This window comes from Grampus griseus (genome assembly GCF_964374135.1).
Source record: "Grampus griseus genome assembly, chromosome: 10".
NCBI classification, from domain to species: domain Eukaryota; kingdom Metazoa; phylum Chordata; class Mammalia; order Artiodactyla; family Delphinidae; genus Grampus; species Grampus griseus.
In genome coordinates, this window is record NC_139004.1 from 78,919,263 (window position 1) to 78,939,255 (window position 19,993).

The following is a 19,993-nucleotide window of genomic DNA, read 5'->3' on the forward strand; positions in this document are numbered from 1 at the left end:
CCAGGGCAGCGTTGAGGCAAGAAACAATAGTAGTTTGGAAGAGAGCATGATACAGAGGAGACGGAGAGAAGGAGATGCTTCTGGGCACAGTTAACCTGTGATTTTCAAACTGGGTTCAAGGTTTAGTTTAAGAAACACTGCTAGAGAGTGTGATGGGAGCAATGAGGGAGAGGGGCTTTCTTCCCTAATTTACTTAACCCCTTGATTTTTACAGATCTGTAAATCAAGACTCAGATGAGATGAAAAAAAAATTAGGGGCAGAACAGCACCCAACTCATTAACACCCAGCCCTCGGCCTTCTGCCACCCGTTCTTGTGGCTGAACACAAACTCTCATCCTGATACACCGAAATTCAGTACCCTGTGTGTTATCAGTAGCTGAACGTTGACAGCATGTTAGTCCTTGTCTACCGTAAGGATGGTCTGTCGTATTCCCATAGAGACTCCATCAGGATAAAGTTATTTAAAAGCTCCTATCTCAGTACAAGGAGGTTAAATCCAATACAGTGGTTTTGCAAAAACTTCAGGGTGGCATATCAACATAATGAATCAAAATGGCATTCCAGATGTGAATATCTTGCCACAATAAAAAATAAAATTTTTTAAATAGCATTCCAAAAAGTTTCTTCAAGATAAATCCTTGGCCATTTAAATTTAATCTTTTACCCCTCATACACACTGAGAGATCTAAACATCTTTCGAAACCACTTTTTTCTATTTAGCAATATTCAACTAATTAACTTGCACATACCCTTTGACTCGGTGATTCTATGTCTAGGAAATTATCCTGCAGGTACGGTCACGTGTAAAGGCAATGAGCTGCAAATAAGAATGTCTGCTGAAGCACCACTGCATTAACTAGAAATTTTAAACATCCTAAATGATCATCAGTGGAGAACTGGTAAAAAGAAAAAAATGATGACACAGCTATATAATGGGGTATTACATGGTCTTTTTTTCTGTAAGAATATTTATATATACTGATATTAAAAGCCCACCAAGATCTAATGTTACGTGACAAAAAGGAAGTATCTATGCTATGCCACCATTTATGTTAAAAAACAAAACATATGTACATATATACACATATACACACATATTCATACTGACCTATGTATAACATATGTGCGTACCTATATGTATACATATGCGTCAAAGGACATCTAACTAATTTAAAATATATACATTTACGATATCAGTTTTACTGTATTTTATGGCATGTGAAGCCATAGTACACACACAATAAACTTTCTTGAATAAATTCCCTCTAAGCTTTTTACAAATCAATTTCCCAGTGCGTTCCTCTTCCTTTTGAAAATTTGACCCCAAAATGTCATCCAATTTTTTTTCAGACATTTTTTTATTACCAATTTAACACTCTTCTCAGATAATTTGAGAAAACTGGTCAGGAATAACCACCAGAAAGCGAATTCCAGCTTAAAGACTTTCACACAAAACTAACCTGGGATACAACCAACAGGGCAGACTTTCCAGAAAGAAATGCTTTTGGATGGTGATTATTTAATTAAGAGGTTAAAAAGGCACATGCCGTGTTGTGCTCACACAAAGGCGATAGGGTTTCACTCCTCACCCACACAGTAGCACTGTGGCATACTTCTCCATGGATGTAATGTGAACCCAACCCCTCTGCTTAGTCTGCTGGTAAAATGATAGGGACCATCAAAGGGATTAATCGTATTCCTTCACTCTGTACCCTTTAATCCTAAAATAAGCAGTTCTAAATGCACCCCCAAGCAGGATATGCACTTTTTCAGGGGGTAAAATCAGTGCTACATGATGACATTCCTGAAATGTTCCAGGTTATTCCTCGATAGATGATGGCGCATATTCACACAGAGCAGCTGAACAACAGGAAAAAATACTCTCTCTTTAATATCTATTATAATATAACCACAAGTCATTCAGTCTAAGAACTTATGAAACGCCAAGGTTTCGGATGAAGACATTCCTGCCTCAGAACAGTATATTCTGGAAAAGCACATCTGCCCTTAGCAGGTATTCCTAAAATTAAAAGAACGGTTTCGGATTTTCAACCATTGAGAACACAATGTGTATCCTATTGCTATAGTCCAGGTGGGTTGAAATTTGGCTATAGGTGACTGAAAATCCAAAATAATAATGGCCTAAACAAGATGAAAATTGGACTTACCTGGTGACGCAGTGGTTAAGAATATGCCTGCCAATACAGGGGACACGGGTTCGAGCCCTGGTACGGGAAGATCCCACATGCCACGGAGCAACTAACCCGTGAGCCACAACTACTGATCCTACGCTCTAGAGCCTGTGAGCCACAACTACCGAGCCCGCAAGCCACGACTACTGAAGCCTGCACCTACAGCTTGTGCTCCGCAACAAGAGAAACCAGTGCAACGAGAAGCCCGTGCACCACAACGAAGAGTAGCCCCGCTCGCCGCAACTAGAGAAAGCCCGCGCACAGCAACAGACCCAACGCGGGCAAAAATAAATAAATAAATTTATAAAAAAATAAAAACAAGATGAAAATTAATTTCTCTCTCATGGAAACACAGTCTGGAGTTATACAGTCCAAGGCTATGATGTGTCTCTATGGTTATCAGGGACCCAGGCACTGCTTGACTTATTCTGCTTTTTTCAACAGAGGGCTTATATCTCATGGTCCAATTTAGTTGCTTGAGCTCCAACTATCACATCCACATTCCAGTGGGCAAGAAGTCGGGGAAAAAAAAGTACATGCTTTCCCTTCAAGAGCACATCCCAGAAGTTGTACTTACTATTTTTACTTATATGCCTTTGGCTAGAGTTTAGTCAAATGGCAATCTCTAGGAGCAAGGACGGCTAGGAAACATTGTCTTAACTGGCTCTGTGCCGGACATTATTTTGAAGGTAATATTTCTAAGGAAGAACTACACAATGTATATGAGGACAACCAGCAGTGTCTATCACATTGAGGAATCACAAAAGAATGATACATACATCTTATTTTTTTCTTGAAATACATAACCATACATTCACTTATAGTGGGCGAGGGAATTTTGCTTATGGTTTACAGACAGAGTACCTTACACTTCACCCATAAAACACACCTATAATGCATCTTCTTCAATTTCCAGTTCAGATTTTTTGTTTTATGGGGGTTTTTTGGTTTGTTTTTGTTTTTTTAGAGTACTGTCAGAACTTAAAGATATTGTCACACACACACAAAAAAAACCTACGTCCTTTTACAATTTCTGCCTCTTTTCCAATCTTTTATAATTGTTTTAGGTCATTTCCAAGCATTCAGCTTAATTTTCATAGAAATAACAGCTCCTTTTTCTTCTCACATTCATATTTCATGGGTTTATGTAGGTAACTTACCTAACTATAGTAGCAGGTATAACTGGCATAAGTAGTGTCAGCAACAAACAAATTCACCCTTGGTAAATATACGACTCTACAACACAACTAGAGCGACCAGAAGAGTGAGAACATCCTGAAAAGGATGGCTTCTCCAGCAAAAGGACTGACTGAAAAATTTCTGTTCTCCTAAATTTCTTCTTGCCCAAATCTCCTCAGTTGGCTATTTGAGCAGGAATAGTAATATTATTGCTATTCGTAGTAATAACACTCCCTAGTAATATTCCCTAGTAATTCTATCACCATGTATTAACGATGATGGGGACTTTCCCATTCTATAATCTATCTCCCTCAATCTACAGATGAGGGAAACTGAGGTCCAGAGAAATTAATTACGTTTCCAAACATCAGAGGTGTACTAAGCACTTCCCAAAGGCACCTGCTGCTTACTACACTTTCCACTGCTTCTCACTGGGGGAGAATGGCACTGGCATTCAGGATAGGATCACCTTCACTGTGATGGAACAATCTCACAGACCACGGAAGAGTTAACATCCTGGACCCCAGCCTACTAAATGCCACTGGCAACACTCCCAAGTCATCATGACAAGAAAACAGAAATGTACCCCTGAGTGGCCAAATGTCCACATCCCTAGATGCAGAAGTGATTTTTTGATGTTGTAGATAGCATAATCTTTTACTTGTTGCCTCCCTGTCATTTCTTGGATAACAACTAGCACAGCTATGGGTCTTCTTTATACCCATGGACAACTCCAAATCCTAAGGAATCTTAAAAGTCTTTTAATCTTCTTGACAGAAGTCAACAAAGCTTAGCCCCAACGTGAGTATGCAAACTATTTTAACATTTCCCAGGAAAAGAGATGCTATAGTTCATTGAACACAGACATCACAATTCTCCCCAAACATATTTTCTAACAGCTATACATACTGGACTCACAAATAAACGGAAACATTAGAAATGGTAACATTACTAAGAAAACAAATGATACCTTCTCATACACCTGCCTGATGAGATCCTTTGCCCAATCTTCTAATGAGTCATTTGATGATTTTCTTATTAGAGCCATTTTCACATCTTAAAAACTTAGGCCTCTATCATATCTGTTCTAATTTTTTTTCAATTTTCTTTTGACAATTTTAAAATTATTTCATCTCAAAATAACCCATCTTCCTTTATGACGTCCAGGTTTCCTACCATCCATTCATTTATTCATTCATTCAACAAATCCTGGTGGGTATTTTGCTATGCACTAGATATTTTTCTGGGTGTTGGAGAATTTAACAAGAGAAACATGGAACAAAATACCCTCGTGCTGTTTAAATTCTTGCGTAGGCTGAGGTAACTTCATCGAGGTTGACAAGGAAGGCCAGATAATGCATTACAAGTATGTCAGGTATTGGTAGATGTTCTGGGGGGAGAAAAAAAGAAGTCAGAGGAAGGGAAAAGGGAGTGACCTGAGTACTATTTTAGGATGGTCAAGGAACAATGCTTTAAGGAAACAGCATTGGAGGAGAGATCTGGAAGGAAGCAAGGGAACAAAACTGATGGATACCTGGGGGGCCGGTCCTGGGGGAGGTCCCAGCAAAGGCAGACGCCCCAAGGTAAGAATACGTCTGCTGTGTTTGGGGACCAGTAAGGTGGCCAGTGCAGCTAGAGGCGAGTAAGAGAAAAAGGAAGAGCAAATGCTTGAACTTGGATATGCTTTTTTTTTTTTTTTTTTTTTTTTGCGGTACGTGGGCCTCTCACTGTTGTGGCCTCTCCTGTTGCAGAGCACAGGCTCCGGATGCGCAGGCTCAGCGGCCATGGCTCACAAGCCTAGTCGCTCTGCGGCATGTGGGATCTTCCCAGACCGGGGCACGAACTCGTGTCCCCTGCATCGGCAGGCGGATTCTCAACCACTGCGCCACCAGGGAAGCCCTGGATATGCTTTTTACTCTCTAAACTTGTAAAAGCATTTGTCCATAATCAAATTTTAATTTTTTTTTTTTTTTTGGCTGCGTTGGGTCTTCGTTGCTGCGTGCAGGCTTTCTCTAGTTGTGGTGCGCGGGTTTCTCATTGCAGTGGCTTCTCTTTGTTGAGGAGCATGGGCTCTAGGAGTGCGGGCTTCAGTAGTTGTGGCTCGTGGGCTCTAGAGCGCAGGCTCAGTAGTTGTGGCACACAGGCCTAGCTGCTCCACGGCATATGGGATCCTCCCAGACCAGGGCTCAAACCCGTGTCCCCTGCCTTGGCAGGCGGATTCCCAATACTGTGCCACCAGGGAAGCCCCTCAAATTTTAATGTTCTTTAAAAGTTTTGGATTAATCTCTTTTTATTCTAAATGGGAAGCTGCTTGTCCTAGCACCATTTATTGAATCTTTCCCCACTGCTTTTATATGTCACCTTTACCATAGACCACCGTCCCACAATACTTGGGTCGATTTTTGGAGATTTTCTAGTCTGTCACAGGAATCTATTCCTGCTCCAATACCATACTATTTTCATTTCTGTAGCCTTATAATGTATTTTACTATCTGGTGGGGCTAGAACATTTCATTAATCTCTAGTCATCTTCACAGATACCAGACCTTGGCTGGTTCTACTTTCCAGCTGATGAAAGAGCTTAAAAACCACTTTATTAAATTCCATGGTGATAGGAAAGAGGAAGAAGCCAAGAATCTACTAAAGCTTAAGTGGGAGGTGGGGACCTTCTTTCCAATCTAAACTCCTAGCCCTCAACATCAGTACCAACCATGTAAGAGTAACCTACACTACTTTGTGATAAAAAAGCATATGGACTGCTGCACTGGACAGTCACTGAAATCGTGTTTATCTGGTGTGATAAAGTGATGTGACTATATAAGTCCTGGAGGGCTGGGCTATGGTGTTGACTGACGGTTCTCAAACTGTGTTCCCTGGACCAGCAGCAGAAACAACAGCAGCACCTAATTTATTAAATGCAAATTATAAGCACCAACCGGGATCTAATGAATGGGAAACTCTGAGGGGGGAGGGGAGCAGCCCTCCAGGTGATTCTGATGAATACGGAAGTGTGAAAACTATGGTTTAGAATCAATAAGAATCCTCTGGAGCCAGGCACATAATATGGTGTTTAAGAGCCCAAACAGCAGTCAGGGTTGTAAGAGTTAACCTTGGTTTGAGTACTAACTAGCTGCGTGACCTTGGGAAAGTAACTCACTTGCAGGCTCTCAGTTTCCTCATGAAACCAACGTGGACGATGGTGTTTCTCTCATAACAGGTTTCAAGAATTAAATAAGACTACAAGAAACACGCTTAGAATATAATGTCCCTAGCACATTGTAAATGTTCAATTCATGATAGCTAACATGATGATAAAAAAATCATAATTTGCTTTCATTTTTATTTCACATAATTTATTCTGAAAAGCCTAAATCCATTCATGCTGGATTTAAGACATCAGGGAATGAGGAAGTACAATTAATGTTATAGTTTTTCTGACTGTGTTTACCGAGAAGTGGCATGGGGCAAGGGGGATAAGGATGGGGGAGGGACAGAGTGAGTCAGCTCCGGCAGGATTTTGTGGGACCTATTTCTAGGATGATGAAGAATTTCCTTTTCTAAGGAAGCCCACTTTTTTTCCCCTTTGAGAGCGAATCGGTTATACAGCCTAGAGATTAATTAAAAGGCCCTAGGGCGAGAAGCTCTTCCCACAAATAACTGTCTACACACTACCACTTCATTTCCTATACATCTCCCTGGCAAGGCCCAACAAAAGCTCAAAGAAGACGGATGGACTTCATAGGGTGACCCAGGGGTCAACTGATTCAGACAGCTGAATTCATCAATATGGGCAGCAAATTCCACCTCAGAGTTCCCTCTGCTAAGAGCAGCTTGTACAATCCTGTCCTGTTGCAAACATTTAACTGGTCCAGAAAAGACAAGTAAGTTGTATTTCCCACAAAGGTGCCCCAGAGTCAAGGCCCAGCCCTCCCACACCACTGTACTTTCCCAAATAACAGGTTTAGAAAGTCCAAATTGGACACACTGCTTACAAATATGAAACTGTGTATATATATTTACATATATATGTGTGTATATATATATATGCTTTATTTCCAGAATTATTATAATGGGTTGAATAGTGGTCCCTTCAAACATCCTCCTGGAATCTCTAAATGTGATCTCATTTAGAAAAGAGTCTTTGTAGCCATAATTAAGTTGATGAAATCATTCTAGATTAGGGTAGGCCCAAATCCAATGACAAGCCCTTCGAAGAGAAGGGGACAGAAACCCAGAGGAAGAACACTATGTGGTGACAGATGCAGAGAACGCAGTGACACATCTGGAAGCCACGAAGGCCAAGCACTGCCAAGAGTCCCCAGAAGCTAAGGCAGGCAAGGGATGGATTCTCCCTCAGAGCCAAAAGAAGGAACGAACCCTGCCGACACCTTGATTTTAGACTTTCAGCCCTCAGAACTGTAAGAGGATCCATTTTGTTGTCTGAACCCACAGTTTGCAGTAATTTGTTTCAGCAGCTCTAGAAAACTAGTACAACTACATAAAACTCTACCATAAAGAAACTAGACTAGAAGGAAATCACACCCTAAAGCTAAGAGGTCTATACACCTTCCTCTTCATGTGATGGAGTTAATGCTCTTTTTTTAAAAAAATAAATCATTTGACATTGCTGAATTTTCCAAATTGTCTACACTGCACACTTATGCAACAATTGGATCAAAATGAATGTAAAATAATAAATAAAACTGCCTTAAACTCTGTTATCACCAGGATTTTGAAGTTTAAAAAAAATTATCCAAAATCCCTTGCAGGTGGACACATCTATTAAATGCTTTTGTCTCCCAGAGCAAAGGAAAACATACGTATGTGTCCTTCCCTGTGGCTCCAAATATTCCAGACCCAAGATGATGGAGACTCTCCCAGATATCTCGTCTCCAAATCTGGGACTTCTTAAAGCTGAAAGAAGCCTGTCGTTATGATTTCCAAACAACTCACTAAGTCGCTGGAGAAGCTCCAAAGGCCCAGTCCTCAAGGATGCAAATGACAGGAGCCCTCCTGGGGGCCTGATTGCGGAACAAAAGACTTTGAGAAATCATATTATTAGAGTCATTTCATAGTGTCGTTGAAGAAAGAAAACACCTGCATTCTTTTAAAAAGTCCCCCGGGGGCCTAATTCCTCAGCACGCAAACTTGGAGGACCCGCTCTGGGTGTTACATGTACACATCATGAGTCAGTTTTCAAGAATTGTGAAAGCAGTTTCTGCACCACCAAGTCGTTTACCAAACATAAAATCAAATAATGTTCTCATTAAATGCCTTCCGACAGTCAAATGTGCTTGGGGCTATTTTGCAACACGGTGTCAGAATTGTTAAAGCAATGGGGAGCAGAAGTTCAAAAACAGGTCCAAAGACTGGATAATGACCATTTTCTTTATTTGTAGCTTGTTTAGACCTCAAATTGGCTGCTGAAGGGAGGCGCTGTTAACTCCCTCCCTTGACTGATCCCTTTGGTGGATGTTTCCTCTAGGAAACATGCAAATGGCATTTCTGAAGAATGCCCCCCACCTGCCTGCTTTCACAAACTCCCCAGAGGCCCCAATTTAACACCAAAGCTATAAACAAGCTGAATGGAGCCTCCTTTAATGTATGCAGATCTGATCAGAAAATTGCAAGTAGCCTTTTACTGGAAATCACATTATATTTAATTCAATTTCTCACCTTTCAGATACCCCAATAAGCTCAACACCACACCCTCTAATTTTACAGGAGTTTCACCTTTAAGACCCCAGCCTCAAGTAAGCCAACTAGCCTAGGGTTCTTCAGATATCTGACAACAGTCAGATCTCATCCCTAGGCCAGTGAGAATATAAGATTCTGTTTTTGCCAAGGTACTGTTTTCTATTTAGACCAGAAGGGTCAAAATGACAAAGCTTAAGAGTCTCTCTTGGTTAAAGAATTTGTGATCTCAAGCCCTCAAGACCTGGTTTTGAATCCTGACTCCACTACTTATTACTTGCATGACCTACGGCATGTTACCTAACTTCCCTGGGCTTCAGTTTCTTCAGATTTAGAAAGGAGAAGATAAAGTACATGCCTCAGAAAATTGTTCTGAGGATGACAAGAGGTGATGCATGAAAGAAGGCAAGCACACAGCAGGTCCTCAGTCATATCAGCTCCATCCCAAGAGTATCTCCAGGACAGGGAGGATTTAGCTGCTTGGATGTTTTGCTTATTAGCACAGCCGTTCCCACCAAGTGGCACCTTTATTCCAATCTTCCATTCTTATCATCCTTCTAATAGTACATATTCCCTCACTCACTTCTTCAAATCAGCAGTCACAACATCAGACGACTATAGCGGGAAGCCAGGAATGTAAATGGGTGAGGCAGGTCAGGTAAACAATAGAGAATGGTGGGGATTGTGGAAAAAGCTGAACACGTGTGTTCTATCTAAAACAACGGAAGGAATACGAATTGCCCGAAATTTTCATAATTTTTTCATTATTCCAGAGAAAACCTTAAATCTGAATTTTTACCCAAAATATCACAGGTTGGCAACTAATCAAAATTTTAAATCCTGTACAATGTCAACAAAATGTAGGTACAGTCCAGATCTTATCTCAGGAGTTTCCAGGGTATCATCTTGGGTTCAAATATTGTATAAATATCCTTGTTTCTCATGGCTTAGAAAAGGAAGCTTCTGCTTAAGGACTGGTGACTGTGTAAATGGAAGTGTTCAGCATGGCACACTAGGCACCACAAAAATTCATACTTATTAAGCAGGCTTGGGTAAAACGAATTAAGTATTGCCTTGATGATGTGTGATTTTCACCTTGGACATGAATTTTCATGGGTGCCAGGCACAAAAAAGCCCCTTTTCATATACTGACCCCAAGGGCAGCGTCTAACTGTCGTCTTCCTGTTACAGGCTGCAAATTGTTTTTACAAACATCATATGCATATCTCACTTAAGCAAAGAGACTGTGAGCGTATAAGGTCCAATTCTTCTAAACTCCATTTCATCTAAAGTGTACATGTCCTCAGGTGTGTCTGTGATGAGCCATATGAATCTGCTATTCCACCAGCAAGTCTCATTCCTTTAGACCCTAAATCCTCACATGAGGGGGGACTCGACTCTATCTCTTCTGAATTAAGGCCCTAAGACAAGAATCATCACCCCCATTTTTAGCAAGTGAAGGGCTGTGCCTCATGGTGGGGAAGTGACTTGTTCTGTCACATAACCTACAGTTGTCAGGGCCGTGAACCCAGGTGTTCTTGCTTCTTATCTAATTCTGTTTCCATTAACCCTTCTTCCAACCACAAACGTATATGGAGCCCACGTTACGCATCATGCCCAATGAGGCACAAGGCACACACTATCCCATTTAACTCTCACAATAACCACGTAAGATAACCTCATGGTAATAAGTAGTACTATTCCCACACTGCAGATGAGAAAACCAAGAAAGGCTCAGAAAGGTAAAGTCACTTTCCTAAGGATACTCAGCCTGTAAGAGGCAGAACCAAGACTACAGTTCCAGCAAAGTATCTTCAAAGCCTGTCTCTTTAACCACACAGCTAGAATGCTCCCCCAGCAGCCCTTACAAGCTTCACAGAAATCTTTATGACACTGCCTAGAAATACACATTTCTTCCCAGAGTTCAACCCCCCGTGGCTCTCTCATATACAATGCAGGTAGAATCCTTTTGATCTCAAAATGCTCAATGACCTAGGAATCATTCCCTTTAGGGAATGCTCCCTCAGTTCACAGGAAATTCCCTCTGGGATACTCATTAATTGCAGAGTTAAAGGATAATCTTCCAGCTTTTTGAGACCACAAAATAACAAACTCATTAGATTCCCCTCATTCTACCAACCTTAAACAATAGAAGCATAAGGATGAATGACAACCTTTCAACAGAATGTGGATATCACTTTGGGAATTAAAGACAAATAAAATGTGTTTTGAAAAAAAAAGATGACTGACATCAGTGCTCTGTGTTTTCTCACTATTCATCAGGTACAAATTGTCACTCAGGGTGATTAAACAGGATTAATTGCCAGGTTGCTCCACAAGCTGAGATGTTTCAAAGTTTCAGCCCAAAGAAAACACACAAATACACTCCAATTTTTCAAGGAATGGGGGTGGAAGTTGGCAACATCTCTTTGGAGGACAATTTGACAAGAGCTCCACAACAGCATGTCGCAGCATAAGAAAAGCTATTGTCATATGGTGTATAATGAGGAACAAGGGAAAACAGCCAAAGCAGCCATGAACCAAAAATATTTAATTCAATGATAACCCACATACTGGATTCTAAAAGCTAATAAATATATTAGATCTTTATGTCCTTTATACACGGACATATAAAGATGTCCAAAACATATTTCTTTTTTTTTTTTTCTTTTTGCTGTACGCGGGCCTCTCACTGTTGTGGCCTCTCCCGTTGCGGAGCACAGGCTCCGGACGCGCAGGCTCAGTGGCCATGGCTCACGGGCCCAGCCGCTCCGCGGCACGTGGGATCTTCCCAAACCGGGGCACGAACCCGTGTCCCCTGCATCGGCAGGCGGACTCTCAACCACTGCACCACCAGGGAAGCCCTAAAACGTATTTCTAAGTAAGAAAAAAGTAAGCTATAAAAGACCATATGTGGAATGTGTATTTTCTATAAAATCTTGTTAATAAATAATTATTTGAATGAATCTAAAGAAATAAATCCCAAGCCATAAACAACATATATTTCTAGCTGTGGAGGTGAGTAAACTGTTTCTGTACAGGGCCAGCTAGTAAATACTTTCAGTTCTGTGGACCATGAGGGTTGTCTCAACTACTCAATTCTGCGACTGTAAAAGCAGCCGTAGATGATGCTAAATGAATAGGCATGGCTGTGTTCCATTCAAACTTTATTTATGGACTTAAAATTGAAATTTCGTGTAATTTTTTTTTTTTTTTTTTTTTTTTAAATTTTTGGCTGTGTTGGGTCTTCATTGCTGTGCGTGGGCTTTCTCTAGTTGCCGGAGCAGGGGCTACTCTTCATTGCGGTGCGCAGGCTTCTCCTTGTGGTGGCGTCTCTTGTTGCGGAGCACGGGTTCTAGGAGCACGAGCTTCGGCAGTTGCGGCACGCAGGCTCAGTAGTTGTGGCTCACGGGCTCTAGAGCGCAGGCTCAGTAGTTGTGGCTCACAGGCTCCAGAGTGCAGGCTGGGTAGTTGTGGCGCACGGGCTTAGCTGCTCCGCGGCATGTGGGATCTTCCCGGACCAGGGTTTGAACCCGTGTCCCCTGCATTAGCAGGCGGATTCTTAACCACTGCGCCACCAGGGAAACCTGTGATTTTTAAATCTTTTATAATAGCCATGTCTTATTTCAAAATCAGAGATAATACAGATACTTTGGGATGAACATACATATTTCCTCAAAAGAAAAACCTCTATTTAGGTGCTTCCGCTTCTACCGGGCATATTATCAAATGCTAATGACATAAGGAAGGTGAGCCAACCAGCATTTCTTAGCTGCTAAGCATCTTTCCCTACCTAGAGGATTCCAAGAATTTCTTAGGCGCAAGCGCGTGGACACACACACGCACACGCACCCCATCTCCTTTTTTTCCCCTTTTCTTGGCACACCAGTTGACTGAGACAGAGTGGTTTTTCCTGCCCAAGCAAAAAAAATCAGTGGGAACCCATTTCTCAGCCAAATTACAACCACTAAAGGAAACCAGGCCAGCATCTCCCCAAGTTACCACCTCAGTCATCAATCAACACAATTACCAGGGCAACTAAGGAAAGATGCTTTTCAAGGCGCAGTCCTGGCTGATCCAGTGAGCGCTGCTTGGGGAACAGCCGCTCAGAGGCCAAGCATCCTGCCTGGAAAGGCGGCCGTTGCCCCCAGACTAACCACTCTGCATAATTAAAATGACTTCACAAGGCTACCATTGCTCTGGGCTTTCCGTATCAGCCGCTCATCAAAATGCAACTCCGGGAGGCTTGTTCTGAAAGCCAGCCTTTTAATGCAAGAGTCAAATCTACATTTATCAGCAAAGCTGAAACGTTAAAGGGATTACAAGGAGCTTAGAATCCACCGGCGGTTCATTGATCCGGTCTTGCCAGCCTCATCTCCACATGCCCTTCAGAAATGGCTTTAGTCTGTTCCCTGGTTCTTTGGTTGCCTTTGATTTTAGCACCATTCTCAACCAGGTTGGAGGGGATGTTTCCTTTAGCTCTGAACCTCCCAAAAGGTTCTCAGATTCCTTTCTTCTAAAACTAGGAGAAGCTACTTGCATATTCCCTTACTAGCGGTATAGACCCGGCGTCGGCAAACATTTTCTGTAAATGGACAGAGTAAATGTTTTTGGCTTTGTAAACTGTACATTCTCTGTTTCAAGTACCCAACTCTACTACCGTAGGTCAAAACCAGCCACGGACAATATATAAATAAGTGGGAGTGACTCTGTTCAGATAATGATTTATGGGCACTAAAATTTGAATTTCATAGACCTTGCATATGTCATGAAATAATATTCTTTTGATTTTTTTCCAACCATTAAAAAATGTTAAAACCATGCATGGCTTATGAATCATACAAAACAGGTGAAGGGTCTGATTTGGCCGGCAGGACCAAATAGGAGTTTGCCAACTCCTATTATAAGTATGTTCCAGGACCAGACGCATCAGCATCACCTGGGAGCTTGTTAAAAAATGCAGCATCTTAGTCCTCTGCCCTCAAGCCTGTTGAATCAGAATCTGCATTTGAACAAGATCCCCTGGTGATTCATATGCCAGCCAAGTTTGAGAATTTCTGGTCCAGAACACAGAATTTTCAAGTCTGACAGGGTTGGAAGTCAGACAGCCCCACTGACTAAGGGCTGCAGAACCTTAGGCAAGTTATTTAACCTGAGACTCACTTTCCTTAACTATCAGAAGGGGTGTAAATAATTGCACCCAACTCCAAGGACTGTTGCAAGTGAAAGATTGGAAGCATGTGAGACACTCCCCTGGCAGTGTCAACGCTTTAACAATGGCAGCTAATATGACAGAAGATATTATTTTTTTAATATGATTTTTGGAGAAATGAGAATACTCATTTAGGGTTCACAATTTCCAATCACTTCCAGGACCTGACAGGTCACCTAAGTGTTTAAAGAGGTCCCCGAATGCGACTGGAATGTTGGTGGCTAGGGTGAGTCAAGGTCACACCCATCTAAAGGGAGACCTCTTGTGTGCTGCCACATAGGAAAGTCGGCCCCATGTTACCACATCTTTGGATTCTTCAAGAGAAGCTGGAAACCTGGATTTTCATGTTAGAAAAAGCCCCTCATTTAATGCACTGTGCAGACCAAACAAAACCCATCCACAGGCTGGATGTGAGCCCAGGGCCTCTAGTCCGTGACCTCTGCCTTAGAATAGAGAAGTCACAAGAGGCAGGGAGTCACAGGGAAACCAGCCTGGGTTTTAGAGCCAAATCCTAGCTTCATTCTCAGTAGCCAGGAGACCTTGGGCCACCGTTTGAACAACTGTGAGCCTCAGTTTCTCATCAGGAAAATCACCACATCTGCCTCATCGGTTCTGGTGAGGACGCAACAGAAATGTACGTATCAATAAAAATGCGGGGAGACAGCTCTGGACAGAGTAAGTACACACACAGCCTTGTCACTGCTGATGCTGCCTTGGTATCATTATTATCATCTCGAGTCCTCAGCGCCTAGGCATTCACAGGGCAAATCGTCCCTGTAAAAACGGCTATTTCCCCCTCCTGCTCAAAGTGGGTACACACAAGCAAGTCCAATTAATCCCCGCTCAGAAAGCCGTCTCGTAAGCAGAGTACACTAAGTGCCTAGTTATTAATGATTTTCTTCTGGCCACAGTCCACAAAGATGCCTTAATCTTCCTGTTAATGAGAATTCCCTCAGCAGCCTGGCCACTGCGGGATTTGTCCCGGGCTGCCTGGAGGGGCAGCTTTTTTGGGGCCAGGTCACCTGCAGGGAGCAGTGCCCATCTTTGCTCCCCAGCTGCCCTACATCAGGTGGAGGAGAGTGCTTTGGCTGGCGATTATGAGCCCTCTCCAACACATGGAACTCCTGCGGGGTTTGTTTTTTTGTGTGTGTGTTGTTGTTGTTGTTTGTTTTTTTAGACATCCTAAAAATCCCCACATTTGCCACCTAAAGGTGCGGGTGACAATATAAATGGGGGAGGAGAATGAGTCCTCAGGAAAATCTCCATAAAAGATAACAGCCCTCCACAGAACCGTAGGCATCTCTGCTCACACACGGAAGCCCCAGAGGGCGGAGAGCCAGCTGGCTGAAGCGGTGCCAGGTGTTGTAGCTCAGCTTTCCTCAGTCTTTGCTCTGCACATGAAGCAGCTGGGGATCTTGTTAAGGCCTAAAGTCAGATCCAGCAAGTCCAGGGCAGGGCCTGAGACTTCACATTTCTAACCGGCTCCCGTGAGACGGTGATGCTGCCGGTTCCTGCCGCAGGTTTGAATCAACAGGACCCTCCTCCCTTGCTTCATCTAAGTCTCTGTGCAAATGTCACCTCCTCAGAGAGTCCTCTCTGGACCACCTTATCTAAATTGTAATTATTTGTTGAATGAGGGCAGGAATCCTGTCTATTTCGTTCTTTGCCGTATCCCCGGCACAGCGGAGCACCTGGCACCAGCAGGCCCTCAAATATTTGTTCAGTGGAGAGATCCCAGCGTGACGGCTGAGGAAAATGCAACTCAGGGAGCCTGAGTCTTTCGCCCAAGGTCACACAGCTTGGCAAAACCAGAGCAAGACCACAGCCCTGCTCTCTCTGGACTTCAAAGCCCCAGCTCTCTCCAGCACACCAGAAAGGGAAGCGAAGTTTGTTTACCACCCGCTTCCTCCCAAGAACTTCAGTACCTTCAGTGCTGCAGGCAGGAACGCGAGTCCATTCTGCTTTTAGGAGCTGCCTGCCGTGTGGACAACGGTTGGGAGGGGGAGCCTGTAGAAGCAGAGGGACGAGCTGGCACCCATGAGCCGTAATATCTAGTGTGCCTTGGTACTTGGGGGCAAAGGCCTTTGGTCTCCTTGCAACAGACCGAAGGCAGCCTTTCAGCCTGTGTCAGGCTAGCCTTTCCTCCTATCCGGATACAACTGTCTCTCCCAGGGGCTCAGCGTGCCCCCCCCCTCCAGTCAGAGGAGTAGAAACGGAGCATACTGTGGATTTCAAACTGCCAAAAAGAATACTGTGCCCTAACCCAGAAATGGCTGTCCCCCTTCTCTCAAAGGTCACCCAAAACATGCCCATGAGGGAAAAGGAGGGGGCAAAAAGCAAGGATCTGCTTCCTTTCCAGCACTGGGTGGAAACACCATAAAAACCGCATTCATGGAGGCTTTTCTGCTGCTAGTGAAGAAACTGCTTCTGCACGAAAACCCATCTCAGCCTCATGAAAGGCTCTTTCCGAAAGAAAGGCTCCATAATGGGCTGAAAATCAAACGCTCGTTTTCCCCTCACAAAACCAGCTGGGTTAAAAAGGCTTAAGGGGCTCTAAGAAGCTGTGGTCATGACAGTCTAAAGTGACCGGGGGACGCCCAGCAGCCTCGAGCGAGCTAGTTATGATTCCTCCAGGGCAACAGCCGAGAGGAAGCTAAAAATAATTGACAAAAGTAGCTAATGTTTATTGTGTGCCTGGTATGGAGCGAACAATGTGTTTTCAATATCTCATTTCATCCCTACAATAAAGCTGTGAGGTTAAGTACCATAATTATTCCCACTTAACGGAAGAGGGAAACTGAGAACTAGGGAGAGTGGCTGGAGGTCAGAGGTCATAGAGACCAAAAGGAGGGGCACCTGGGTACACACGCACACTGTACCACTGCCCCACAGGCCTCTGGTCAGAAGTTGACCCAAAGGCTCCAGAGTAGGAGAGGAGCCGGAAATCACTCTCCTGTTCATCACTCTGCCTTTCCCACCCCCATTAGAGCACAAGATGGTTCATACAGGAAGCAATCAGCACCGTCACACAGGATCGGGTTGAAAAAAATGACGCTTCTGCACCTATTCCCATGTATCGCCACTTTCACATTGGGGACACACCAGGGGCCAGTCCAGAGCACACCTATCTGGGCTACAACATTGGCAGGACTGATGGATGCCTATGTCTGCGCATTATATATTTATAAGGTCGCCCGGCCCGGCCTCTGCCACAGAAGTTATTAAATGCTAGGGAGCCATAAGGGCTGCACTCAGTGTCCTGAAACAAAGGCAAAGAGGCTGCCAGACCCATCAGAGGCAGGAACAAAAGCATCTAATTTCTGAAGGAGCCGGTTGGGAGTTTCCTTAGAACTGGGTGCCCAGCACACATGACCAACTGGGAGAAAGGAGAGAAGCACACACAGAGGGGAAAAAACCAAACCACACCACACCAAATCAAGGCAGGCCTTTCTCCCCAGTATCCAGAAACAGCATTCTTCAAAGGGACATGGGGGTGGGGGGCAGGAAGATGCATTAAGCAAAGAGAGAAAGGGTTCCAATGTTGCAGAATTTTCTCCTGCAACAGCTCTGGCCTTTTCATGAAGTTGCCAAGAAGGCTCCATCTCTTCTCTTTATGTAGCCAAACAGAGGGCCTGTAAGCCTGCACCCTAACTTTTCCCAGCCGGAGCCCCAGCAGCCAGATGTACTGGGAGGGCACCCAGATCCCTTGTCCCCCAAACATAATCATTCCAATCCAGGCTGGGGCTGCCTGGAAGTCAACATTCACGGCACATTAATAAGAAACATCTGGCCACCGAAGAGGGTTGACACAGCACAGGCAGGCAGTGGTGGATTTGTGGTTGGGACCCAGAGTTACAGAGGCTGAATTAAAAACACAATTGGAAAACACCAGCTAGTCCCAGGAATCCTACACATGCTGTACTGCGGCACTTGGAAAAACTGTCGTGCCTTGAATCGCTTGGGACAGAGTGACTTAGATACACAGAGGGTGGGTGCAAAAGACCCAAAACTCTCCCATCAGGGAAATGCAGCCTGAGCCCGGCTCTCCTGCATTCTCAGTGTCTGGTCACCACTTCCACCTTCAATATTTGTAGCAGATGTAGTCCCACTATTAAAAGAACAGCCTTTGCATTCTTTCCATGTGACTTACGCGTGAATTTAAAAGGCAAAAAATGTGCCTGTGTTCCTATATACACATATATGACATATATGTATAGATTTCCCCCCTGCAGTGGTGTGTCTTTAGGAATCCCATGTAAGGGGTCCTACCTCCATTTATGCAAGGCGAACCCTGGGCACTGGTCACCACAGGCGTTACATGGCTGGCCTCTCTCAATCCGCCCCAGTCCGGTCAACTTCAAAACAAAAAGACAACACAAGCATGTTTCCACCGCCGGGGCTCCCTCCAGAGCCCCACTGTGCCCCAGGCGGGACGGCCTGCCTCTCCCACCCCACCTCCTCTGATTTGACTCCGAAGCTCCTCTCCGAGGTAGGGGGTTTGGGGTGGGGCGCTGCCGGTGCCACTGGGGTAGTCTCTCGCCTGGGGAAGTCTAGGCGGTCTGTCTCTGGCGTGGGCACCAAGCCACCAAGAAATGGCCCTGGCTGGGGCTTTGTCTCCCCCAGACACCTTGGTCACGGGTTTCTAAGAAACAAAAGCAAGACCTTTCTGCTTCCCAGAGTCCCTAAGAAGCGACCATAGCGCGCTCGCCTTAGACCAGGCTAGGGCTCCCGGGAAGGGGGCAGCACGGGACACCCCAAAAAACAGCCCCAAAGTCAAGTCCGCGGCTAGAGCTCCAAGAAGCTGGAGCTTGGGTGCTGGGAATGCGACCTGCCTTAAGGGAAGGGGCGAAGGAGGGGTGCGGGGGGCGGTGACATTCAGGGTCACGGTTCCCGGTGTGGCTCTCCCCGGGACTCGGGATCCGGACTTAACCCCGTCTGCCCCTACGAGCTGTCCCGCGCGCCCGGGCCACACCCCCGCCCGCGGGGCCGGCTTACCTGGGGCCACAGGTGCGCGGCCGCCGGGCGGAAGGAGTCTGGGCTGGGGCGCTCGCGGAGGGCCGGGGTACCCGGGGATTGGCCCCGCTCGGGCGGGGCACACTCACCGAGCGGCTGGAGAGTCTTTTCCGGGAGCTCCGGCTGAACATGTCCGGGCGCCTCCTGCAAGCAGCGCCGTCCGTCGGTCCGTCCGCACCGCGGCCGCGAGGGCGGGTCGCCTGGGCGGACACCTTCGGCGGGCACCTTCGGCGGCCGGTGGGCTGTCTCCGCCTCGCAGCCCCAGGCTGGCTCCGGAGCACACGCCTCGCCCTCCTCCCTCGCCTGTGCCTCTCGCCCTCCCGCCCGCAGGTCCCTCCCTCTCTCCCGGCATCCCCCCGCCCTCCCCGGGCTCGCCCCGCGGTCCACGGGCCCTTCCCGTCGCTCCCCGGGGGGCGCCCAGCTGTGCCTAGTTTCTCCCTTCCCCTGCTTCCCGGCCGGCCCACCGGGGATCACTCCCTTCCCTCACCTGGGCCCGCCCCCGAAGTCTCTTCCCTCACCCTCGCCACGTAAGTTAAAGGCACGGACCACTTCAAGGCCCTTGCTGCTGTACCTGGGATAGGGGGTGGAGGTGGAGGGTTGGGCGTGGAGATTTTGTTTTTTTAATTAAAATATAATTCACCTACAGTAAAAATCACCCATTTTAGTGCACAGTTCTGCCAGTTTTGACTAATTCATACAGAC

General features: G+C 45.2%; 1 protein-coding gene across 1 annotated transcript in view; it reads right to left on the bottom strand.

Moving 5' to 3' along the window:
* The window catches only part of PRICKLE2 (prickle planar cell polarity protein 2), a 337,241-nt gene extending 317,675 nt beyond the window's left edge, over positions 1 to 19,566 (bottom strand). The window contains 3 exon segments of the mRNA XM_082664750.1: positions 18,548 to 18,633; positions 19,274 to 19,332; positions 19,335 to 19,566. Coding sequence (XP_082520876.1) covers positions 18,548 to 18,633; positions 19,274 to 19,332; positions 19,335 to 19,422 — 233 coding nt within the window. The 5' untranslated portion in view covers positions 19,423 to 19,566.
* Between the last annotated feature and the right edge of the window lie 427 nt (positions 19,567 to 19,993).